Genomic DNA, 27,262 nt, shown 5'->3' on the forward strand with positions numbered 1-27,262 from the left:
AGCCGCCCCGTCTTCTTCCTTCTCTAACTGACCTGACACCCGTTTAACCCCTTTCGAGTTGAGGTAACGTCACTGTCCATTCGGGGCCACTCACTATTCGCACTTTATACATGAGTGCACACGCTGCGCCTGGAGACGTCCTCCACCTACGCACAGCTGTCCGCCACCTGCTGAGGAGCGGCCATGCTTGCGGAAGGCACTTCGTATCGCTTAGCGTGCATTTATTGCGACTCCAAGCTTGTGGAATTTCCACTGTATGCTCAGCTCTGCTCAGCAGATGCATATCAACAGATGGAGGTGCTTCCCAGCTCTATCTATTAATCATGGTCACTACGTGTTATTAAAAATAGATTTTTAATTGGTGCTCAGCATAAGGCTCGAACAATATACCACGTAGACACCTCATCTGTTTTTCTGTCTCGTTCCATTCTGCTCTTAAATAACAGTGCAGGACCCTTCAGAGGAAATGTATTCGGGTCAGATTTTCTGGGTAATAAATGATATTCATTGTTTGGAAAAAGAATCTGCAAGAAATCTCTGTTCAGAGCCCTCTGATGAAATGAATTTGTGTGACTGTGAGGCTTTAAAGTACCAGTGTGGTAGTATTTCGGGGGATGTATTAACAAGAATTGTGTTTTCGTTAGATTAGAATAATCCATTAATATCTGCATATGGAGCGGCCCTCTTAGTGTCCGCCATGTTGCACCGCCATATTTCTACAGTAGCCCTGAATGGATAAACTAAACACTGGATTTAGCAAGAATGTTTCTTGTTTTTACGTTACCTGAAGGCCACCGTAGTTGAGCAAAACTGTGTTTCCACCAGCCTTCGTCTGACTTCCTTTGCTCATAAAGTAGTTTTATTATGGGGAGGATGGCCTCTGAGCAAGGCAAACAGCGTTACCATGGTTTTGCACTCTATGACTCATCGCTGTCTCGGAAATAGAGGAGTAGGAGAAGGAGGTTTCAGTTGGTTGCAATCTGCAATCACACTGCTAGATGCCACCAAATCCAACACACTGTCCCTTTAAATACGGATACATGGACTACGATAAGGTTTGATTTAGTGCAGACTGTAGTACATTATTCAGTTACTTAGTTAACAGAAGCTTAATTGACAACTTTGATTGTTTTAATTGATTAAGTCATAGTCAAGGAACAATCCCTGGTTCCACCTTGAAGCCGAGGACTTTCATTACTTTTTACCTTTCAATTAATGGATTAATCGAAGTAAAAAACAACAGATGGAAAACGCAATGAGCTCAATAATAATAATAATCTGTATTTGGATTAAATTGGATGTACTTCATGACCTGGCAGCTCTGTATTTATGAGTACCAGACGGCTGGAAAGTTCCTCTTTCTGAAGAACTTTGCTGAGTTCACCTACGTGTCATCCCGTTAGTTAGTCATCCTTACGGGCAGAGCGTATGGCCGATTTTGCCACGCGCTTGTGTGTTTATTTCTGTACATTCAACAGTGAGATTCGTAGGTTTGCTCATTATATTGTTGAGGGAAAAAAAAAATGGTAGAGTTATGCAACGTTCCAGCCTCCGGAGGGGTAGAAGACGTCTACAATGGACTTGTAATAGGAAGGAAACTAGGCCGTGCTCTGAGTGATGAGGAGTGTGTCTGAGGTAGCCATGTGGATGAGGAGAGCTGTGTCTCTGTCTTCCCATTGTGTGCACAGGAACTCAATCATTCAGGCTTCTTTCCTGCACCTTCACTCTTTCTCATTCACACCCTGTTGTCTCACTGTTTTCATTACCTTCAATATTCCCTCCATCACACTCTCTTCCTATTTCCTTTTTTTATTCTCCTCATCTTCCACTCCCTCCACATCCCTCACCTCAGGGATTGCCTTTCCGCTCAGCTAGATCTTCCTTCCTTTCTTACCTTGCGTCATTGCCTCCAGCCTCGTGCTCACCCCCACCCCACCCCCACCCCTCTGTCTATAGAGGAAACAAAAAAACAAAGAAGACAGTGGAGTGGGCCTCTCGAGTTAGGAATGAGTAAGTAAGGAGAAGGGTGTTAACATATAGAGTCTGCTTTCATGGGAGACTCCTCAGTAAAGTGGTCGGAGCTGCCAATTTGATTTTTACCAAAGAGTGAATGTGTGCACACTCCGGCCGGTAAAAGATAAATGGTGTTTTTTAAACTTAATGGAAGGTTGGGGAAGTGATGGTTCCTGGACGGGGGTTGTGCTGTGTGTGTGTGTGTGTGTGTGTGTGTGTGTGTGTGTGTGTGTGTGTGTGTGTGTGTGTGTGTGTGTGTGTGTGTGTGTGTGTGTGTGTGTGTGTGTGTGTGTGTGTGTGTGTGTGTGTGTGTGTGTGTGTGCGATCCTCCTCTGAATGGCTGCTACATAATTCAGAAGCCATTACTTTTGCGTTCTACCACTGAGAAGAAAAGACAGGAGAGAGAGAGAGAGAGAGATGGACAGAAAGAAAGAAAGTGGAGAGTGTTGTTTTGGCCGTAGCAGCTTTAAAAGCTACCTTTTGGATAAATGTTTCACCAAATACATTTGTGATTTCCTTTCCAAAGCTTCCAGCACTTCGTACAGAAAGACAACTGGAAAGAAACCAGCGCTGGCACGGAGGTATTTTATTATCTCGTCCGACTGTCCGTCCCGTAATATCTGACAAGACGACTCGAGGAAATCACTTTATATTTGGCACAAACTTCCACTTAGACTCAAGGATGGTCAAAGGACACAATAATATCACTAATAGGATAACATGATGAGGTGGTGACATGGATGTAAACTGCAACTGTGGTTAGACGCAAATGAATACAACAACAGGGGTTCTGATCAGATTTGGAGGTTCAAACACCATGAAACTTATGAAACTTATAGATAAAGCAAAGTTTATTATTTTAAGTATCTGTGTGCACCCTAAGGAGCCCCAACCAGGTCTTGCCCCCCCCTTCTCCCACATCCCCTCCTTTCTCTGCTTTGCCCGGCTGCAGGGGAATCACAAGACAGAGGCCTGGCAGTTAAAGCAGGCCCGTCACATGCTGCCTGATTCAAATAGGCTGCGATTCATTCGTCCTTTCACTCGTCCTCCATCCCCCGTCGCAAAGGGAACCGGCTAACCTGAGCGTTTCCATGACGATACGAGCGGCTGGGTGGCCTGGTGTTTGTGCGTTTCGGGAGGCGTTTTCGCTCCCTTTTTCTCCTCTGTCAGACAGTCTGATCCCCCCCCCCCACGGGCTCTTATTAAACACCTGCGCCCCCCACATCTCCATCTCATTTGATGCGTTCGCCTCAATTACACCCAGTTTGAGCCAACTCTCATCACTCCAAACCCCCAACCCGCCCTTCAACCAGCACCTCTTTGTCTCACCTTGGTGCTCACCGCCATCCGTCTGTCTGAGAACACCCATTAACACATTTACCATCCCGCTAAATTTCCACTAATCTCCACACCTATTTCATGAGGCCACCGGAGAATATGAGAAAGTGGACGGGTCAACGAGAGGAGATCCTTTCCTTTGACACTGCTTCTGCGTTTTCCTTTTTTTCCCCCTCTGTCAGCAGATGCGTGGCCATCTAAATGAAAAGCATGTATCCGTGAAATGGGACAAGATGAGGCACTGCGCCCCAACAGATGGAGCTAGGTAGAGGAGCGAGAATAGATTATTTTTAGGAGAAGGGGAGCAAGTGACAAAGACGAAGATTCAAAGTGCAGAATGAGTGAACACACTATAATAATGTCTATAAATATCCTGCAGTCTTATTTTTGCTTTTTTCTATTAGCAAAGTCGACAGCAGAGGGACCGTGTCAGATGACAAACAGCTGTTTCGAGGCATCTGGAGGATTATTCAATTTGCGATTTCACCTGCTCTCTTATGGCAATCGTTGACATATATTCTTCCATTTTTGGATTTTTTATCCCGACACATCACAGTGTGAGAACAGATGGCTCGGCACTTAAAAGATTTCAGATAAAACTAAAAAAAGGAAGAGGAAAGGGGGGAGGGACTGAGCTTCAATAAACCCATCTGCTCACAGATGGATGCAGAATTCATTGGAGGCTGTTAGGAGAGACGTGCAGAAGGTGGGATGGGGGCTAAAGGAGGAAAGAGACGGAGGATAACAAGCTCGTAGAAGGCAGCTGGTCTTGTTTTTTGGGGAAGGTGAAGACATTCATTCGTTTTTATGTATGTCTTATTCCTGCATTAATCACAGTAACTGTTAACGTTAGTTTGAAATTGTTAAGAACAGGGATTCATGACTGATTCTGATGACATTTTTGAGATTCGGTCCAGTGGAACATGTCAAATTGAAGCCAAAGGAAACTTAAGGAGCTGTAATTTTAGAGTTTAAATGGGGACATATCATGAAAAGCTCACTTTTTCAGTTCTTGTGTACATACATTTTGATTTTCAGGGTACATACCAACCCACAAGCTATGATATAAGACAGCCAAGTACATTTTTTGTGGACTGTTGCGATCAGAAATCATGTGACTCAACAAGCCAATAGATTTGGCTCTCCTTCCTATGTCACATGCAGACTAATTAGACTTTCACTGCCCCATCATATGAGTATCTCCACCCAAAGCTTGAGAACTACTTTTGCAAAAGTGCATCATATTTTTCTCGCAAGCAAATCAGAGCAGACTAGGCTTTAGCCCCTAAAACGGAGCGTTTCAGTCAAAGGTTGAATACAGTTATATTCAGACAGACAGTATGAGAAACAATAATGTGTATTATGAACATTAAAGCATGCAAACATGTTCTAGTAGAAACCCCAAATACAAGTAGGAACCTGAATACGAGCATTGTATGTCCCCTTTAAGTCTGTTAACACGCTGGTATTCTTTTACCACTGTCGCTGCATGCATTTTGTATATGATATCTCACTATTGCCATTATTGTGCTTCCATTATATATTGTGCACACAATTTTTACAGAATGTAACTGCTGCACACATCTTTATATATTCTTAACTGCAACTTACTGTTCATTCTATGTATTATCCCTATACGTGTGCATTACTCTGCCCTTCTGGTTAGATGCTTAACTGCTCAGTCGAGTTGAATCTAATCTAATTATCATAGAAAGCACATTGAGTTTACTTGTAATTAAATATGCTACGTGACCTGTATATCAAAAAGAATTGCCTTGCCTTTAATGGCAAAACACTTCTGAACGATCTTGGACGTTCACTGCTAAGAAGCATTAGTCACAAGTGACCCTACGTTCCACTTCCAATCATTCATATTCTCTCCCCCCTTTTCTCTCCCTCCCTCCCCCCTAGTCTCTCATATTCCTGGGCTGTGTGGCGGCCGCGGGCCTCGGCCTCAACCTGCTGTGTCTGGCCGTCTACCTGAGCTGCTTGTGCTGCTGCCACAAGGACGAAGAGGAGGAGAGCAAGAAGCCCAACTCCTGCTGCGTCACCTGGTCGGCCGTCGCCGCCGGCCTCATCACATGGTGAGACAGTGGAGACGAGATGTCATGACTAACTGCTGATTACTGTGCACACACACACACACACACACACACACACACGTTCTGTTGATGTCTGCCGTGCTGAGATTTTTCATGTTTTACTTCATTGGTCATCAGTATTCCTAACGGGGCGCTGTAAGTGGCATAATGTTTCCACGGCAAAGTTTCTGCACATTCTGTTTTCCCACTTGAGATCCATAATGCATTGCAGTTCATAGTGCGTAGGCTCCTTGTCCACGCTGTGTGTCTGTCTACCTGTCTCTGTTCTCCCATTTGTTCAGCCTCTCTCTTTCTTGTCTACATGCCTTTTAAGGCCACCTCTCTTTTGAGATACCCTGAGTTTCTATTTGCAGTTCTGCAGATACTTCTGCTTCGAGTTTACAATAGCATAGGCAGCCGTCTTTATTTCCTTTCCTTTTGATGACATCAGTCTTTTGATCTGTCTCCGCTAAGTCTCTTTTACTTCTGTGAGACATTGATGTGGCTGATGTGGATGATATCTTCCTGATAACTCTTACTCTTTCTACATTTCTGTGTGATTTAAAAAAATCGGACATTAAATGTACAAAAGCGTGGGAGTCTATTGATATTTGCACAAGCAGTGTTTTCTCTGAACATCCGTCTGGACGCGTGTTTTTTTCAAATAAGCTCCTGATAGGAAGCTGTGGCCTCTGGTTTGGGGGGGCATAAGGTGGGAGAAGCCACCCTGATGTGGGTGTGTTATAAATATTCTGCTGACAATGTACATTACTGCCTGTGACAGACAACTGGCAGATACAATCTCATCACCTTGATGTCTTGAACCCTCTGGATGGGATGCATCAACTGAGTCTGCAAAAGGAAATGCAAAAAAATAATCATGTAGGTGGTTAGGTAACTCTACAGTTTGCTCTATAAATGCATGAGAGAAAAATGCAACTCTGTTGAGAGTTACATTTGTTTCATGCATATGTTACTCTCTGCTGAGAAGCCTGCAGCACTGTGTGTTACTTGAATTGCAGGATATATACAGAAAAAAGAGAAAATAAAGTTAAATAAATGATAGGAGTATTTTTGAAATATTACAGGGATTATATACAATTTACTTGATAGGAATATTACACAGGAAACTAAGTACAGCTCAGAAATGCTTACAGTACTTGTAAACAACATTTCCCTCCAGCTTAACGCTCGCCTGAACTAGCAGACTGTTAAGTTTATCAAGCGTAGCCTATTTATTTTGTTTCTATAAAAACTGGCTGGCTGGATAATGCAGCAGAAATAATGGAAAAACAGGTCACAGGTTGCTAATGGTGAGAACAATTCACATTTGCATTAGATCCATTAGCACATATCTGGTGTCACCGTCACAAAACAGAAAACAAATTGTGAATTTAGAGCCTTATTATCATTTCTTATGTAAGAGGAATTGGATTTGGTTTAATAAACTACTTAAAGGATTTAAATTAGACTATTTTGGAGGAGAAATGCTTCTGTATTTTTAGGTTGATATCTGACCCAGTGAGATTTAACAGTGGAGGAGCCGTGCAATACGATGCGATTTGTTTTGGCAGGAGGCTGCTGGATCTCATCAAGTCTATGGTGAACTGAAATCTTTCCTGATGTGAAACGACATGGTGTTTAGCTGCTATAAAGATTAATAATATCAGTATTATAGCCGTTAGCTGGTGCACAGGCTGCCTGGAGCAGTTCGCTTTTTCTATTTGGATCAAACTTTTCATTCTGTTAACATTCTGCTGCCGTCTCGAATCTGCAAATCAACCCGTAACGCTGCTGACAAACATTAAATGTTGCAAATTAAAGGGGGAAAAGATAAATTTAGTCCATTAAAGGTACCAAAACAACATGCACTGATGCGACACAGTCAGCACTTCCATCCCCAGATACAAATTATAAAGCCAGTCGATGAGATGTGCTCTCACTTCAGAGTAGCTAATTGAATTTGTTGCCAGCACAGTGGATACTTCTCTCCACCATGTGACAGTCATGTTTAGAAACCAGCAGTGGGTAATATTAAATTAAGCCTCCATCTATCTTTTTTCCAGAGAAGGTTAATTGTTAAATGGATATCCTGAGAGATCAGCACTGCAGGCTGAAGATCTTGTTCTGTGTGCAACATGTAAGTGAATCAAAACAAAAATTGACATCCCCTGTCTTCTTTGTCATATCTCTAAATGAAAAAATAAGGACAATAAATGCTTATCCATAGAAAAAATTACAATATTTGACCCCCTGAATTCAAAGCAGGATGATGAATATTCTGTGTGTCAAATAATCTTTGTAAAACGGCACTAAAGCACTAATCATACAACACTTTAACATTCAGGCTTCTGCTCCCACCCAGTCAACCAGCCTTCATTGTGTGACATTTAATTATGCATGTGCAGTTTTGTTTTTTTTCTAAAATGCACAGTGGCAGCCTTCCTCGCATTAAAGATGTATGTTTCAGAATAAAAATAAGGAGAGTGAAGATACAGCTGCAAACAGCAAAGAGAAGAAGATGAAGACTATGGGAGCTGTTATGTAATGATGTACAGTGTATTCACATGTAGTGTATTCAAGTTTTGTTGCATTTTGATTTTTGACAGATTGGCCCAAGATGGTGGATTCTGTCAGAACCCCCTCATGAGATGATTACCTCGGTGGTGGATTAGATTTAAAACAATCTGCAACAATTCTTCCGTCGAATGAACATCTTATCCATCCTTCTGGTCTTCACTTTAATGTAGCAGCTCAGCCTTCATGGTAGAGACTGAAAGAATACCTTGAGTATTATGAAGAAATTATGACAAAATTTGTTTTTTCTTATATGTTTTGCAGAATAGTAATCCCATTAGTGGCATGTTTTGGTCTGGAGTAGATTCAAAGAGTTGCACGGCCCGACTTGATGAGTTGTAAGACATAATAACGTGAGACGTACGATGAGGACAGACATCCTGTGGGAAATCAACTCTGCTTCATGTGATTCCTTTGATTATGTCACTTCTGTGGATGTATGGCGTTATTGTCCAGTGGGGTTTTGAATTGGACTTGGGAACAGAAACAAACTAGCTTCATTTTAATCTCATCTGTCCAGACCCTCGACCTCTCTCCCCTCTCTCCCCTCTCTCCCCTTTGTCCTCTTCCTGTTTACGCCTTCCCCTCTCTTCCTTCTGTCTCTGCTTAAAGTTCTTGCCGTCCGCCACTCTAATTAAGTTTGACCATGGCTGGAGCTGATACGCTGCGATGTCCATCCTAATTAACACCGGTGAAAGCAGAGCAGATGTCACTCAGCTGTGGTGGAGCACATACGCTGTGTAATTACTGTTCTGTAACTGATCAAGCTGCTCACGCTGAGGACAGCTGGACTCTAACAGCACTGATCGTCTGAGTTTACTTAAATATAACCGTTAATGTTTACAGTTTATAATATCACGAGTTAGGCCTGTCACAATAATTACAATATTGACTTATCGTACGATAAATGGACACGATTCTGATTATTTAAATGTTATTGATTATCATTCGACATATGGACATGACTTTGATCATTTTTACATTATCGATTTATTGTACGATATAAGAAACTGATTTCGATGATTTTTACGTTTTTGGCTTATCGTAGGACGTATTTGTGAGGTTGTTATCGACTTTTCTTACAATTTATGGACATTATGGGCTTAGCATACGATATACAAATGTGACCGTGATCATTTGTACGTTTTTACGGTTTGATTTTTGGACTTGACCTTGGAGATTCTTGTGTACCTCGATATTCCCCGTTGTGTTTACATGTGTGTTTGTTTACACATGAATGTCACCAACACTTTTAGCCAACATGCTACCAGAACAAACACTACAAACCTACCGTTATAAGATTGGAACATTGCGCTGACATTGCACATTTTTGTTATCAGAGAGTGTCCATTTTAATTATTGTTTTGGTTGTGTGGTTCAATTTACTTTTTTTTTTGTTTCATATTTTTTTTTCTTCACATTCCAATTCCAATGTCGGAACTTATAACGTATTTTGGAAGACTTTCATTTAGCATTGCTGGGACTCTTTATGGTTTGCCAATCATTTTAGACCTTATAATTGTCCCTTTTGACAGCCGGATGTAGCAAATAGATGAACATATAATAATAATAATAATTAATAATAATAATAATAATAATATTAAGACTTGTTAAAGAAGCCTGAGGCTCTCAGGATGGTAGTGTTTTAAAAAGCCTTTAATAACCTTATCATTATGGACAAGTAAGTGACATGATAAACATTTAAAAAACTTTAAAATGAAAGAGGTATAAGACGTTGTCAGTATTCTCAAATCTACTCCAAATATGTAAATTGATGCTCAGAAGTTATTCTCATTTCCAGGACACGTAAAATATGTATTTGTTTATTGGGATAAGTATCTGTTGCCAAGTGGAAATGAGAATGGAGGACACACGGAAAGGGAGAGAGAGAGAGAAAGAGAGCTGTCTGTTTACATATCGCTGTCCTCTGTTGGATCCCGTACAGAATGATCTGGCACACTAGAAGCTTTTCATAAAACAGCATCAGCAATAATAATCACACCAGCAGTAGTTTTTTAAAAGCCCTCATTTCACTTTTTTTGGGGTCATGTATTTTTAGTAACTCACAATTTATAATTTTCCGTTTATTTTAGGGCTTAAAATGGATATTATTGAGGTTCTCTAGTTCTGAAAGTGGAGACGTGTTCATGCAAAATTTAGAAAGGAGCAATTTTTTTTTTATATTCTAGGCCGACTGCATATTAAGGGGATTCTTTTTTTTTGGTGGCCCTTGCTGAGACTTCAAGAGGACAGAATAAAATATAGCACGTCTATATTTGTTATATCAGCAGAGTCATTGCTGCCATTTTGGGGCAAAATCTCAAATATTCAAACATGTCTGAGTCTATTAATAGTTGCCGAGGGTGTTTTTCTGCTGCAGGCTGAAGCTTTTGGATCCTTTTCTGAATTCCCCTCAATGTCCTTTATCCACTTTGTCATTTATCAACATGACAGTTTGAATTTTTGCTCAGTTCATGGCATGTCTACTCCGATCTATGATACTCTTTCTCTTTGAATTAGACTGTGGACATTGAAAGGAGCAGCGCTAGAAAGGGGTTGGAGAAGGAGACTTATTATCTTTCTTTGCACACGCCTCTCTTTCCTTCCAGTTTCCTTATAAAATAATTAGAATCCTCCCTTAAAATATTTGCACGGTTCAAAGAAGTCCATGTTTCTCCCGGCTACTTTTTACCCGACACATTTCTCTCTGTGTTAAGACACAAAAGAGATGAAAGGAGAGAAACTCCGGTGGTGGGTTTCTCTTTTTGTCGGTGTTGTTTTGATGGGAAACAAAACAAAAAAACATCCAACAAAGCAAATGTACCAGTTATCATATATTATATTATTAAGGCTGCATGAAAGAAGGCAAATCTTCTTTTATCTTATATTTTTCTGCTTTATTTTCTGTCTCGCTCTGTTTGCCCCGTTGTCTTGCTCTCTGCTTTTCTGTCATTGTGTTTGTTGTAAACTGTCTGTCTCTCTGCCTACATGTATATTCAGCATTCACCGCCTGCTTGTATCACTGTCAGTCTGTCTCTTTTGATCTGTCTGCATCTCTCTCCAGACAGTCTATTCTGCCTTAAATGCATCTCCTCCCCCCCTTTCTCCCTGCCTCTCCCTGAGGTTTATGTTAAAACCTGCAGAGTGGGTGGTTTACCTGCGGGGGGGCGGTTAATGAGGCTCTGTCCTCGTTGTACTAAGTAGGAAAGTAGCCCCTGTTGTTCTGCTCCACACTGCGCTCAGCATCCACCACCGCTCTTCCAGGAGAACGTTGTAGGAAGCATTGTTGAACCAACATTTATGGTTTCTCTATTCTGCTTAACGCTCATCTGGAAGATCAGAGAGGAGTCAGGAGAAACCAGGAGGTTAAGTAGACTGCTCTCAAGTCTAAATCGTTCCATCGCTAAATTCCCGCCCCTTGAACGCAGATTGACCAATCATACAAAGCTTCGGCCTGCTACAACCAAGGTCTGACAACAATTTGGCTCTGATCCATGGACTCTCATGCAATAGTTTACATTTTTTCTTCATTTTCATGCTGGTTTTGTGGATTTGAAGCTAGTCCTGATTAAATATTGAGTTATAGTGATAGTAGCTACCTGGAGAGGTTGGAAGGAGATAAACGTATCTTAAATGTTACGTTTTTAACTAACAACTTTTGGAGCTCACATGAGTATAGTACGTTAGCACATCATTACCTAGCGTTGGCACTTCTATGCTACACTAGGTGAAAGTATACTGAATGTAAATACATGCAGATTTTGTGTTTTTGTGATTGTAAAAGTCCTTACGGCTTTACAAGAACAGTGTTGTTCCTTAATTTCATTGTCTTCTGTCTCGATCGGCGGGTGATGTGTTTGTTCACTTTAACACTGTGATCAAAAGGCTTTAGCTTCTATGTTTATGACTCCTGCTTACCATCCCTTTGGTTCTGATCTGCCTCCGGCCTTCATCTGGAGCACATTTGTTGATTGGACAGTGGTGGTTTATTGCAACCAGGGGTACACCATCGGGTGTTCTGGCAGTTGCTCAGGTATACGTGGAAAGATTGTGGAGTAGAAATCACAAATTGAATGTTTACACCTGATCATAATTGAGTGTGCATGGAATCTAGTTATCAGATAAGTTGTAATGGTTATCTTATCGGATGAATGGTTGAAATAGATAGCTAAAGGTAACATATGATTATCTAAAAGTAATGGATAAGCAGCTGAAATAGAGGTAATGGATACATGCTTGAATTGTGAGTTAGCTAAAAGTGGATGTGGTGATTAAGAGATCAGAGAAATGTGTATTGATGTGTTATGGTTAATTAAATAAGCAAAGAGGCAACCACACTCATGAAACCTTGCAGAATTAACGAGGTCATAAAATATAGATCTATAAGAAATCATCAAATCAAATAGCCAAATGCTGCATCTGCTCAACTCTAAGCAGTGAAATGGATCCCAGTTGAGCAGTCGGCCTCCCTGGTTTATATTGACATTGATTACCAGGGAGAAGCAATTAGCTCTGTGGAAAAACTGTCTAAGAGGTAGCTACCTCCAATGTAATCCAAGAAACATCTTTAAATATAATGAAGTATAATTTAACAAAACCACAAACTACATCTTACAAAGTATCCACATACAGACAGGCCATAAATTAAAGGGAAAACCTGAACAAATGAGTAGGAAATCAATGGATGGATATTCTTGCAGACAAAGAGGCACTAGGGTTTGTAAATGATGTGACCAGTCAAACCATCATGTTAGACGGCAGCACTCTCCACCTCCTTCATCAATTCAAAATGAGCCGTGACTGGGTTCATCCATAGAGTAGAGATTCTGACACTTCTCTGCAAAGGAGCATTGAAACACCTTTTACTGAGACACTTCACGTTGGGTTTGTCTTTTAATTTAAAAGCAATGTCAACCTGAATCAACACTTCTGAACATCAATATTTCATAAAAGTAGGATTTACTTCAGGGCTGTTGAATTTGACGGCACTGGAGGTATCTACGGGTGTACTTTAAGTCCCAGTGAATGGGAAGTTAGAGCGTCTTAAGCCTCTGTACTGTGAGTATGTCCAAGTGAAACTGAATATTTAAGCAAGACGGATTTAAATCAAGTACTTTGCATTTGATTGGATCGCTAAAAGTGGGTGGGGTTAGAACAACAGCGTGATACGGAGGTACAGAGGAATGTGGCTGTAGACTGATGGATGGATGGATGTCTTGATATTATTGGTTGAAATTGTTCTTTTACAGGCAGAAAAGAAGATTGGATTTTGTTATAAATATATGAAGAAATAGTTTATTTTGTTAATATTTTCCCACATATTGTTAAATAGCTGCACAATATGATAGGATGGTTTAAAAGGACTAAAAAAAGCATTTTTCACTTCATGGCGGTTTTAATAAAATGGTGACTCAGTGTATTGAGAATTCCCCTCACCAGGAAATATGTCAGCAGAGGTGTAGTCCTATGTGTCATCCTAAGTCTTCCAGATCCGGAGCGCCTCTCATCTTATTATCAATTTAGGGTGATAAGTGTGTGCTGGTCTAACCAAAGGTCTGACTCATCACAGTTACTTCATGTCCTTTGCTGTGTCATTCAGTGACTCCTTTTCCTTTGAGCTTAATTTGAAGTTCCATAAAGGTGTAATAATAGCCTCTGAAGTTATCACAGGTGTTTTTTTATTTCATCTGAGGGACTATAGGAACTATAAAACGCACATTGGCATTTTACTGCACTGGGACTGTTGTTTGTTTAGTCGTCCCTAATGGACATCATTGCCTTTCGCCAGTGCCGTCACAGTATGTTGAGAGGCATTATGAGTCTACGTCTGATTTTACTTTTGGGGGTTTGTCGAGAATTATTTTGTGGCCGCTCTCCAATCCCATCATGCAGCGGTACAATGCCCCGCACTTTGGGGACAAAAGAAAAGCTCAGAAAGGCGACTTAAGAGTGCGGCTGATGGTTCTTCTGTTTGTGCTGATGCTCCAGCTGAACAAATGAAAGCCTTGGATGACTGAAGCAGTTTCAAATTATGCATACACAACCACATGCCAAAAAACCTGTATTGTATCATTTCTGGTTCAAAGAGTTGTTTACAGAAATGAACACAGAAACAGTTTTCTGCAGATCCACTGCTGCAAAAGCTTTGCCTTCTGTAGTAAAACATTCAGTTGTTTGCAGGTTTCACACAGAGTTCAGTTTCAGTCATTCAGCTTTATAAATCTCTGATATCAATGAACAAAAAGTAAAAGATGCAAGTCCCTCTTGGAGTCAGCACAGACACATTTAATGGAAAAGCACAAACTCTGAATGAATCAGATTTGATCCTCCCACAACCTTAATTGCGTGTCTCCAAGATGCTCCCCCAAGACACTCACATGGCAATTCTTCCAGCCCACTGTCATTCATTCTGTTTGGATGACTGTGTTAACTTTGACAATCAACCATTATTTCCGTCTCTTTTCATTGTCCCAAAGTGCCTCATTAACTTTGCATTTCTTTCCCTGTTTATGCAAAAGTCAGTGTTGATGGAGGAATTGATGATAAAACCCCAAATGTGAGAATGAAAAAGACGGACTGAAATATTCATAAACGTTGTGTATTATGTTCCGTCGGGCCCGTCTAATTATAGTTAATATATCTCTCCTCGTTCATATATAAAAGGGTAACCTGTGCTTCCATACCTCTTTTCTCTGCAGCATCGCGGTGGGTGTGGGTTTCTATGGCAACAGTGAGACTAATGACGGCGTGTACCAGTTGACCTACTCCCTGTACAACGCCAATCACACGCTGGGCGGTGTGGACAGTCTGGTGAGTAGAACATAAGAGTCATAAGATGAGTGTGTCATACACATAAACACCTCATAATGTCGTTGTTTGCTTTAAGTGTTATCGTGTTTTCAGTTTGTAAAAAACACTGAAAACGGTTCAGTTTGTGTTGAGTCATAAGACATACAGTTTATAGATGAGAGCTCTGAGTGAAGGCTTCAGAAGAGCTGCTCGTGATGTTTTTCATACACACAAACACGCACAGGAGGAAAGCCCAGGGGACTTTAGTATGCCTTTAAATGTTTTATGGTCTTTTTATGGCTTTTTACCACTACAAATTGAACTCCTTCCTATCCCACAGACTCACACACTCCTCGCTCCACCTTCTTGAAGCCGCTGTGGCCTCTGCAGAAACAAAGCATCGCCCTGTGTCTTTTTCTTGTGCTCACTTTAGATCAGTATGTTTGCACAATCCTTTTTTTCTATTTTTATCTGACTCACTTCCATCACACAGACGCCTAAGTGTAGCTCGCTGTTTCACAAATATAACACGAAAGACAAGACATTTTTCTCCTTTCAGTCAAGAGTCAAACTTAAAAGTTAAAACAGTTGAATATTTTCTCTCTTTTCTCTCTTTTTACCCAAGCAATGTTTATGAAAAAACTTTGAAGTTATGGGTAATATTAAAAATAGAGATAGAGACCATCAAATGCTTTATTTATAAGTGTTAACTTGAGATTTCCCGTAGAGACCCACATAAACCCATTTTTGAGATAGCAGGTCTACTGTACTGTAGATGCCATATAGAAGTGGGATACATCATCTGGAAGCTGGGAACCAAAGATCAATTTGTTGCAGCTCAGCAGTGTGTGCCAAGTTGTTCTAGTCATAAATCAGAAAAGAAAAAATAATGAATTCCCTTTTGACATTTTGAGACTTCTGCAAGAATCGCATTTTCCGGTGATTTGATACTGATCACTTCTGTTCTGTCCACTGCTCAGAAACACCCTTGTTTGTGACCATACCTAAAAGCCATACATCCTCTGAATGACCAAGGCCTGTAGTTTGTGGTTGTGGAGTTTCATGAGGCTGTGATTATCCTAGAGGTCACAATAGTTCATCTTATACAGTGACATCAAGTTTCAAACAATGGTCTTACAGTGTGACATGTGGACTAACATCATCACACATGAATATATATTTGGGCTCATTGGATCCACAAGAGACTCATCTTTCCAGTCATCACAGTTTGTGATGTTCCAAGACCAATTATGGACGCCAGTAAGCAGAAATAATCAAATATACCATTTCTTAAAATAGGAAAAAATCACTCTTGCAAGTGGAAAACATTACATGGTTTTGTGACTTAACTTGAGATTCATTTTGATTGACTTGTACAGATTTATTTAAAACTTGGTTCATTTTAACTTGAGACGTTTTCATACTGACTCTAGAGTTGGTAAGATTAACTTGATACTTTGCCTTGAGACTTGTTTCGATTAACTTGTAAAGATTATTTTGAGACTTAATTTGCAACTTTTAAAGACCTTTTCAAAAATAACTTCAGACTTGTACATACTGACCTGAGACATGTACAGATTAAGTCAAAACTTGTTAAAATTAATTTGAGACTTTTTAAGATTAATTTTAGACTTGATGAGATGCATTTTGAGACTTGTACAGATTTATCTAAAACTTGGTATTTTAACTTGAGACTTCTACATACTGACTTGAGACTTGTAAAGAACAACGACTTGAGACTACAGATACATTGGAGACTTGTTGAGAATAACTTCAGACTTGTACATACTGACTTGAGACTTGTACAGATTGACTTTAGACTTGTGAAGATGAATTTGAGATTTAACCTGTGACTTGTACAGATTAATTGGCACTTGTTAAAATAAACTTGACAAATTGACTTTACTCTGACAAACAGCACAACACCTGGTGTGGTGTAGTGTTGGTGCACATCAGCTGTATGTTGTCGCCTCAGCGGTCTGTGACCAGGCAGTGATCCTCTGACGGTGTCGGCGCTGCCAGAGACCCGGGGTGACTTTCAGTCTAAGACTAGGGATTACGTCTTCATCTGTGTTAATGGAGATTAATGTGGTGGTATGTGAACCACTTAGCGGTGAGCCTCAGTAATAAACACTGCTGAGCAGGTACAGAGCCCACAGCGCTGTGTCGGGACTTCTCTACGCTGATGATAAGGAAACACAACCTCAGATTTGAACTGAGAGTATAGTTCTTAGCTGGTTCTGATTGATGCACTTTATGAATAATTTAAACTGGATCAGTCGAGCTGCTTTAGATCGTCAGTTGGGATTAGTTCTCACGTGACATGTTTGCCTTTTTGATTTACTCCACTTAACTCTGTCACTTCTAGATTATTATGAAATGTCCACTCATTGTCTCGAGTTATTCTTCTGAAGCACTTAGCAGCGTTCATTTCTCAAAGTCATATTTAGCAAGTGGACAGAGATCATTAACATATAGCTCATCTGAAAAGCTTGTCGGCGTGCCCCTCTGGGACGTGTGAACCCGTGCAAGCACATAATTGGACATGGTGGCCTTTATTTTAGCAGCTTGTGCGCGTGAGTGTGCACGCATGCATGTATATGTGTGTGTGTGCATGAGTGAGTTCATTGCACGCATCTATAGACTGTTAAGGAGTCGAGTTCTTGAGTGGGACAAAGAACCCAGTGTGCCACACACAGTTCCCAGTCCTCCCCCACCCCCCCACCTAATCAACCATGAGCCGCGGAGACAAAGCCGTTTGATGGGGAAGAACAAGGAGCATTGCTCGCCCTGTCTGATTGGCAGAGTCGGGATTGAAATCTGTATTGAAATGGTTGACAGTGAAGGCCTCGCTGCCCTCTGGCCCACACAAATGCCTTTTTAGCGCGGCTCCAAGAGAGTTTAGAAGTGAGTTCGCTTCTAAAGACTCGGTATATAAGAGAGGAAAGGAAGGAAGTTAGACTCATTATCACGAGATGCTTTTTTTCTGGGCTACTGTTGAGAGCTTGATTAGTTACCGTCTGGAATATATGCATATGATGTGTTTACGCACACAGAAACAAACATGACAATTTGACAAAACACTTGCATACCGAGAGACGTCCAAAAAGAGATGCAAAAAAAAAAAACATCGTCAGGGCTGTTCGATATCGATATCTGGGAACTGGCCGACCAGGATGCTTTATTGATGCCGTAATGGGCCTGGCGTTTGGAGTGTTTAGCCACACTAATAATAACTGTATTGTTTGGAGATGGGTGTTGTGAGAGGCTTTGGCAGAAAGCAGTCACCCAGTGGACTGAGTCCATGTCTGGTTCAGTCCCTTAGCGTTTGGCCGGAGCTCACAACACAGTTTGGAAGTCGGCCCACTGCATAATTACAAACACATTTCCCGAGCATTCTCATAATCGTTTTTTTTTTGTAATGATACAAAATATTAAGTATCATAATGTGAGAGAACGATAACAGATTGAAAAACTGGACTGGATGATACAGTGTGTTTGTGCATGTTCGCAGTCCGACCCTGGGTTTTTTTACCAGAAAAAATATGTTTTCTGAGAAATGGTTCCCCTCAAAGGAGTTCAATTATCTTGGGCTCTTGGTGTATTGTTCATGAGGGATGGGTGTGACATCCACAGACCGATCAGTGCAGTAAAAACAGATTTATGGTCACTGCGAGAGGTTAACTGAAGTCCATCTGTGGTTACTTACAGAAAGGGTCTTTATTTACAGTTCAGCGTCATATTTCTCCTGTTTGCTATCGCCGCCACAACACTTATTGATATATTGTACTATAGAGATCAGGACAGGACATCATCATCTGTTTTCTGCATCACAATTTGTGGTAGTTCAGGTGATTCTTAAGAGCTGGAAGGCCTGTCAATATACTTCCATTACATACAGTCTACGTTCAATTAAGTTATTTCTATAGGTTTACGGACTCAACAGAAGTACTTGGTTAGGTTTAGGCACCAGAAGTACTTATTGAGGTTTAGGTGACAAAAGTACTTTGTGATGCTAAGGCAACAAAAGTACTTGGGTAGATTTAGGGAAAAACACTTTAAACTAAGTATTTCATGATACATAAAGTAAGTATGAATGTTACGCAAATTGTGCTAGTTAAGTGTATAAGTTATGTAACCAAACTAAGGTCAAATCAGACGCCTAGGGCCACCAACGACCGTCAATATTTGAATCGGATGTGTTTTTTGTTTAATGTGCTCACTGGCAGGTGTGATCCAGTAGAGATATGGCTGAAAAGATGAAGAGAAAATACTGACGCTGTGTCATCTCTGCAGCCAAACCACTTTCCCCTCTGTGTGAACTCTGGCTCTCCCTAAAGAACTACACTACAGGCATTCATTGAGTTGGTGGAACTGCTCTCATGTGGTTGAGTGTCACTGTACTTACAGACAATCCCACTTCCATCCTCTGGTTGACAATCTTTGCTGTGTGGGCCACGGTCTTAATTTGATGCCAACTCAGCGTTTTATCCACAAACCCATACAGGGCAGCCTCTTAAAAACCCTGTGGTCATCGAGCATCTGAGAGAAAAGAAGAGGAAGGATGGGAGGAATATATTTTTCAAAGACATGTTCTTTGGAGCTTCGTTACCCAGCGGTGTAGATACGGTCTCCATCTTTGCGTTGACCGAGCTGCCGAGGCACTTCAGAGTTCAGACCCATGTTACATTTCACGCTCTAGCTCCCACATGCAATTTTAATCAGAGAAAAGTCTCTTCACTGTCAAGCAAGAAGAGACGAGTCGGAGCAGGAAAACCCGTTTAATCCTATTTCTTAACCTTTGTTTTACTCAAACAAAAGCACTTATTTCGTCATTCATCAAGCGATTACGGGCCGATTAGAGACTATGGTGAAAGTGATTCTTGGATGCTTGCTCAGTCTTAACCTGTCACTGCTCTTTAGAGTATGATTCACACCTTTCATGCTACAACATGAAAACCAACTTTGGAAAACAGTTTTTTCTCTCAACTCAGAGATGGACACTCTGGGAGCTATGCGTCTCCAATATAGAAATGTTTTATTTCAGCCTCTCTGTTATGTTCTCAGAGAGTCATCGCTTCCTCGGAGGTCGTGTACAAAGATCCAGTTCTTGTGAAGGGAGTATTATTTATATTCTGAAGAGCCTGAGAGACAGTATTGTAAAGTTGCGGTCGAGCAAAACACACATACACAAACATAATCCACAAAGAGATAATCGGATGCTGATGTTGCTGTATTGAAGGACCAGTGTGAAGCATTTTTCGAGATCTATTAGCAGAAATGGAATATAATATTCATACGTATGTTTTCATTTGTGTATAATCACCTGAAACTAAGAATCATTGTGTTTTTTGTGATCATGGAACAGGCCCTTCATATCTACCTGTTGTACTTTCATGTTTCTACAGTAGCCCAGAATGGACAAACCAAAACCTGGCTCTAGAGAGGGCCTGTCATGTATTTACTTTCCCCGAAGGCCACCGTAGCTCTCCAACAAGCTTGGAAAGGGATGAGGGAGTGTGTATCCTTTTTACTTTTCCGTAAACACTGTGTGGCATCACAACCCCAGAACAACACAACGGACTGAAGCTTGGCACCGTAGCGTGCATTATTCTCAGAATCGCCAGAAGGCATTCAAGCAAAATAAACTGTGAAGAATCAAAAAGACAACAAGTCTAACACGTAGACTGTAGGTGCAACCGGTAAAAAGCCATAAACCAACCTCCACAATGCCAGGGAGGGATTGTAATTATCTCATATCTCATATTCATGGGTTATTGTGGTGCCTTTGTTAAAGCCCTGTAAAGAAACAAGTTACGCATTACATGCGTTATAAGGAAACAAAGGTTTAATATCCTGTAAACACTTTGATTTGGCTGCAAAATATTTACTCAAATACACACCTCGTGTTTCTAAAGCATCCAAAAACCAATTGTTCTTCTCTGTATAATCCCCAGACATGTTTATGGTGCTTTAATAAGTGAACTATTTGTGTCATGTGATTGCACCCAAGTAACAAAAATTCTGAGATGCACGTCTAAGCACCGCGACCACTTGCGGCGCAATACACGCCAGCTGTGATTACATCATTGTCTTGGGAGCACATCACGGTACTAAGCTTTAGGCTCAGCCCCGGGGATGAAGTTACACTTTAATTGTTATAAAGTGTTATATTAAGACTGTTTTCCGATCAATAATGCAAGAATGTAGTTCTTTGAAATGGCATATTAAGCCTATATAAAATATTTACCAAGTTTTTTTTATGTAATTAGAGATCAGATTGAGGCAAGAAGGTAGTTGTGAGACTAGCTGACCAGACCACCTCCATCCTGCTTGAGGTCTTCTCAATAAGTACAGGCTCATGTAAACAAGAACCTTTAGGTAAAACCAGTTCATCCCATTTCCTCAAGCTGGAATCTACATTTGATATTCGACTTTCATGTATTTCTTCCAGCCAAGGCCACTTGTCAGTTGTCACATCTGTGTCATTTCTTGCGGTTTTCATATGTTTCTTTTACTCGGCGTTCACCCTCTGGCGCGTTGAGATGAAGATCCCAAAGTAAAATAGCTTTTTGCCAAACAGACTTTGCTGCAAATTGTTTGTTTTGAAAGACGTGAGGAAGAGAATGCTTCCCCGTGCCCTCAAAACATCAGACCGAGATAAAGACTGAGAAGACTGGGAATCATATCTCCATGATCGGTGCGGATCACTTACACGGTAAAGGATCAGACCTAGACCAAGGAGAGATTAGCTGGATTGGCTGTCTCCCCAGGCGTCTTAGATAAGATTCTCACACGGGAGGCAAAGGATCAGAAACACGCCTTCCTTTCTCATCTGCGGTTTCATCTGCTCGTTGTGAGGAGGAAGCGATATCAATGAGTGATCAGATAACAAACTACGGAGCTCCACAGGATTGTGAATGTGATCTCAGCGGCTGCCTCAGCATACGGTTCTTTGTTTTGTCTTTTCAAATATCAAAGTGAGTTTAGGATCTTTGTGGTTAGAACTTTGGCTAGATGATATATCATTTCAGTATCAACATTGTGATATGCAAATGTAGAATAGTCACATAGCAGGGTGTGATATCGGCAAATTAACTCAGACATGTCATGCTACAACTTTCTACCTTCTTGATACAAAAGGAAAAGTTTTCATAATAAACAAAAAATACTATTTATTGCAGAAACAAAATGTTGGCATTATCGCGCAACCGTTAGTACACATTTCTATTTTATTTTTTTAAAGTGAGCCAATTTTTGTAATAGTTGCTTGAAGTCCATTCATTCCAGAGTCTTTGGTTGATGCTGCCACTGGGGGCATCAGATGGGATGTTCAAATTCTAACCATAGTGAACATAAACATTTAAAAATAAAAGTTTATCTTGTTTCTCTTTAGGAAAAGACTACATCAGCCCTTTACCAAACATATAAACGGTAAATGGTGCAGTGAGTAGCACTAAGCAAGAAGAGCTAATGGATGGAATGATGGATATTTTGTCTGTGTGTTGACCACTTTGGCCAGGACTTAAGTTTGTCAGTAACAACTTGATGGATTTCCATTAGATTTGGTGCACACATTCATGGTCTCCAGAGGGTGTATCCTATCTATCCTATTCCATCTGTTTGCTTCAGATAATCCCAAGAGAATACATGTTAATAACTCTGGGGATCTTTTAACTTTTTAATTTATCATGAGAAAAAATCAATTGAAAACCTTTTGGTTTAATACTAGATACTAGCAGCTAAACGAATGGCATTCCCATCAACGTTAACTGTACTTTGTGTTTTGTGCTAATTAGCACAGTTAGCATGCTAACAACTTAACTAAGATCTTGAACCTGGTTTGTATTACTTGTTAAAAATCTGCATGTTTGCATTGTCACTCTGAGCATGTTAGCGCGCTGATGTTAGCATTAAGCTCAAAGAACGCTGCAGAGCCGCTAGCGAGGCTGCAGACTCTCAGCCTCGTTTGCAGCCATCCAGTGTGGGTCGCACTGAGAATGCAAACCCGACTAATTACTTCCACCCAGCCTCCCCTCGCCTCGGCTCCAGCAAATCCTGTGCCTGACAAACACAGCAACAATATGAGTTTTCTCTCCTGTGAATGCCAAGTACCCAGAGCTGAATGGAAGCATTTATTACCCTTTTTAATTATCAAATAGCGGGATGTCTCTGTGAATGCCATTTCCCTGTAAACAACTTCTCCCTTCGAGCAAAGTACAGCGTAATTAAAGCCAAGGAAATGGTTCGGGTCTGTACTGGAGATGTTCACTCCCCACAGATAATGTGGTTTTGCGTACTCGGCCGACTTGGTAAAGAATCTGATGTGTAAAAAAAATAAATGAGTCAAATCTGTATTAGTTTTGTTTGTCTGAGAGGATCACACTCCCTCTCGGGGAATGGATCAGCTGCTATGTGATTACATATCTTTAATAGCTAGTGAGGTATCAATTTGGAAAAAAGTCAGACAAATATCAGCAGTCATGGAATACAAATCTCCAGCACAAGCAAACTCACTGTTTCACCTCTGCTCTGCAGTTTTGGCTGATTTCCAACCTGAACTGTTTACTTAAAACGGACCTCTTCAGCGACTCCCACACCCCCCTTCCTCTCTCTCTCGCTCTGCTCCGCTGCACAGACCAGCCTCATGTTCAGGATAATCTCACCTTTGGCCACTCTTTTTTTTTTCTTGCAAACTTTCTCAGGCAGAAAAATAGGTGACCAGAAGTCTGTCAATATGTTATTATTTTAGCGGAGAAGTGGAGGATATAAAACAGTATTATATCCTCAAACAAGCATGTTTTTCTGCAGCCAGTTTCATAAAACTGTGCCTTACTGTTACCTGAATGGTGCTCAATCCTACCTTGCCTTTAACTAATCAATGCATTCATTATAACGCCTCATGAATAGTTCAGTTCATTAGCTTTCATGCTTGCTATTCAACTTCCAGCGGCAGTGCTGTTCTACAATTCATCTCTCTCCTTCCTCTCCTCTCCTGCCCTCCAGGTGACTGGAACCATGGGCAGCATGAAGAGCGGCCTGCACCAGCACCTCGCCAGGCTGGACGAGATCTTCGCCACGCGGGGCGACTACGTGCAGACCCTGCAGTTCATGCAGCAGATGGCTGACAACGTGATCAAACAGCTGCTGGGCCTGCCGGACTGGGAGGAGGCTAAAGTGGACCTGGCCTCCATCGCTGATCAAACAGCAAACGTGGAGTACTACAGGTGAGGAACAGAAAAATACATGTGTCGGGCCTGAAACGGTGCCGGGCGGCCGGTAGCTGGGTTCACTCACGTTGCCTGTGATGTGCAGGTTTCTGAAGAGATAACCGTCAAAAAATGGAACACAGCCAGAGCTCAGAGGAAGAAAATCAGGAAGTGAAGTGGAAATGTTGTTTACTGCTGCCATGAATATATTTTCAAGGGTAAAGTGCATCAAGAGTCAAAAAATTCACACATGCATTCCAAAATGCAAATCAGTAGAGAACTGTTTTATGAATATAGTTATATTTAAATCGTGGCAGAAAGTTGTATCTTGCACTGGTTTGTTTTTGAGAAGACGTCTAAGGGCACAGTCCAACATGTGGGAATGAGGCGATATTCTGAAGGTGGGCCGTCCCCACTAGGGTCAACCTCACACACTTCTTTGCTCTTGGGTCAGGCTGCGACTTTTGCAAGTCAGAGTTGAACTACACAATATGGGAATGTGCATATTTTGTGCATGTGTAACCGTGCCCTTGGAGTGTGTTCACGCCAAACATGAAGCTAATTGCAAATGAGCGTCACGAATACACAACATTTTCATTATTCATGTCATAAAAGCATATCGTCGTCACTGAATCCTGAAGTTGTTGAATTCAAAATTGAGGAATAATCAAACAACAGTAACATGCTGCTGTATTAATGCTTAACTTAGATAACAATATTTTGAATGTTGATGGAGCAGCTACGACGTTAGCATAGCGTAGCCCTGATTGATCCAAACTCCATTCAGATAGTAGCTTTGTTGCCTTAACCTAAACAATCGTTCCACCACATTAACCATTTAGCACTGTGCACTTTTGCAAGCGTGATACAAAGCTGATAATCAACGTGTCCTGTGGTTTGCAGAAATGTACAATTGCAACGTTTTTTCTGGTGACTAGGTTGTAATAGACACAAATGATCCTACGGTGGTGTTTGGTGTGAGCACAGCATAAGCAAGAGGGCAGATTGGATGCTGATCAACCAATCACATTTCTATGATAATTTATAAATAATACAAATTAAAGAATATATATATTTTCCTTTTTAGAGTTGCAAGATACCCTAAGCTTATAATATCATGTCTCTTTTATGGCTGCATGCACTAAGCAACTTGTCATTTAAACATGCAGTTCAGTGGATCATTTATGCACATAGTTACATACTTTGTGACCTGAATGTATCACATGATATTTAGTGGATGCATGAAACTTGGTGGTTGCACGTGTGTATAATGCATTTACGTGAATGTGAAGTCCATTTAAAAGTAGAACAATCCAATGAAATGATTAGTAATCATTGCATCAACACCACAGACACATAATGATATAAACGTAACAACTACAATATGTTAGGAACTATTATCCTAAGACTTGTCTCATTACATTTAAACTGACACTCTTATCCTAAAGCAGAAACAGGCCTTTAGTCCTTGTCTAGGCTTGGTGGTATTTATGTGGAGTCTGCGGTAACAGACAGGCTGGTGTGTTTGTATTGATCTGAAATGTGACTCCTCTCCTCTGCCAATAACTCAATACCCCACATAGCTCCGCACTGACGGAGCAGAAAAACCCGGGGCAGACAGCCAGACACTGTAAGCCGTTAATGGACTCGTTATCACGGCCTCACGCCCCAACACATGGTTGTGGTCGGGTGTGCATGTGTGTGCATGGTTTTGATTTGACTCATCAAAGTTGGCTGTCTATCCTCAGTGTTCTCGTCCTGGATTATTTTCGTTTACTCTAGCTCACATTGTTTGTCATGTTACTTAACTGAGAAACAAAAAAAAGACTCTTTTCTATTTTTATTCATTCTTTAATCTAATTTCTCTCAGTTTTCGACGTTGCGGTAACACATGAGTAACATTTTGAGTTTTCTACTCCAGGTATTTTAAGACGGGGGTTCTCAACCTTTTGTAATTTAAGGCACACTTCTAAATGTTAAAAAAAATAATATGTGGAGGACAAAAAAGGAGAAAAATAATCTGTATATACAGTACCAGTCAAAAGTTTGGACACACCTTCTCATTCAACTACTTTGAAGAATCTAAAATATAAAACATATTCTGGTTTGTTGAGCATTTGTTTGTTTACCACATAATTCCATATGTGTTCCTTCATAGTTTGGATGTCTTCAATATTAATCTACAATGTAGAAAAAAATTAAAAATAAAGAAAAACCATTGAATGAGAAGGTGTGTCCAAACTTTTGACTGGTACTGTATGTGTAACGCCCGGTTCACAGTGGTTCTTTCTGCGTCAATTGTCCCGCTAACTAAATACAAGTTAATGTCCAGTTGCAGATGTCAATCCATATTTGTTACATTCTGACAAACCTGACTTGTAAAAAAAAAACAAGATTTACAAAAAAAGTTCCCCACCTTAAAATGTCAGTGCATCATTTTTTTTAATTATCTTTCTATTGTGCATTAGCTTATACTTTGTAATGTTTTGTGGAACACCGTGGAACCAAATTTATAAATACTACATCAAATGTATTATGCAACTTATATAACTCACTCAACAATATACCATTAAATTGATTAAGAAATTAAGCATTTATGGAAAAAATGTCACTGTCTTTTAAAAAAATAGATTTTTACGTGCAGAATACAGTAAGTGTTTCAAATAAGAAATAAACTGTAATATTGAATTTATGGTTCATAGAAAAAGATTAACTATGATGTGATTGTATGAGCTCCTTAATGAGGTCCCTCTGTGAGTGTGGGCCCTGGGTCAGTTTCCCCCCTGCTACCCCATAAAACCCACTATTGGTACACCGTGACCTCCGACCTCTCTGTGGGAAACGCCATTTTCTATTATCATTATCAACCTTTCAAACTGAAGCATGCACATTTGGCTCTGCTTCCTGATATGCAACACAACCTCCCGAAGATGTACTTTTCTATCATGCATAAATCTAAGCCCCCCCCCGCCTCTGTGCTGCACTCAGTGTGACTCTAATTGGATTAAGACGACACAGACGAACACGGTGGCGGTGTCACCCGAGAGCCTCCGTGTGCACGTTGAAGTCCCAGCCTCTCGTGCTGTACCCTGCCAAGAGGGTGGAAAGATGAAACGAGGAAAATATCAAGGAGGTGGTGGCGAGGGAGAGAGAGAGATGCAGGGGGGAGAGAAATAGGGGGCTGAAAGGGAGAGAGACAGAAGAGGGGGGAGATTAAAGGAGGAGGATAGAGGGGTGCAGGAGTGATGAGGAAGA

General features: G+C 40.8%; 1 protein-coding gene across 1 annotated transcript in view; it reads left to right on the plus strand.

Moving 5' to 3' along the window:
- ttyh2 (tweety family member 2) overlaps window positions 1-27,262 on the plus strand; it is a 56,517-nt gene that overhangs the window by 7,455 nt on the left and 21,800 nt on the right. The window contains exons 2-4 of the mRNA XM_054598753.1: window positions 5,263-5,435; window positions 14,708-14,819; window positions 23,805-24,025. Of these exons, the coding sequence (XP_054454728.1) occupies window positions 5,263-5,435; window positions 14,708-14,819; window positions 23,805-24,025 (506 nt within the window). The remainder of the gene's footprint in view (window positions 1-5,262; window positions 5,436-14,707; window positions 14,820-23,804; window positions 24,026-27,262) is intronic.

Source organism: Anoplopoma fimbria, chromosome 5 (assembly GCF_027596085.1).
Source record: "Anoplopoma fimbria isolate UVic2021 breed Golden Eagle Sablefish chromosome 5, Afim_UVic_2022, whole genome shotgun sequence".
NCBI classification, from domain to species: domain Eukaryota; kingdom Metazoa; phylum Chordata; class Actinopteri; order Perciformes; family Anoplopomatidae; genus Anoplopoma; species Anoplopoma fimbria.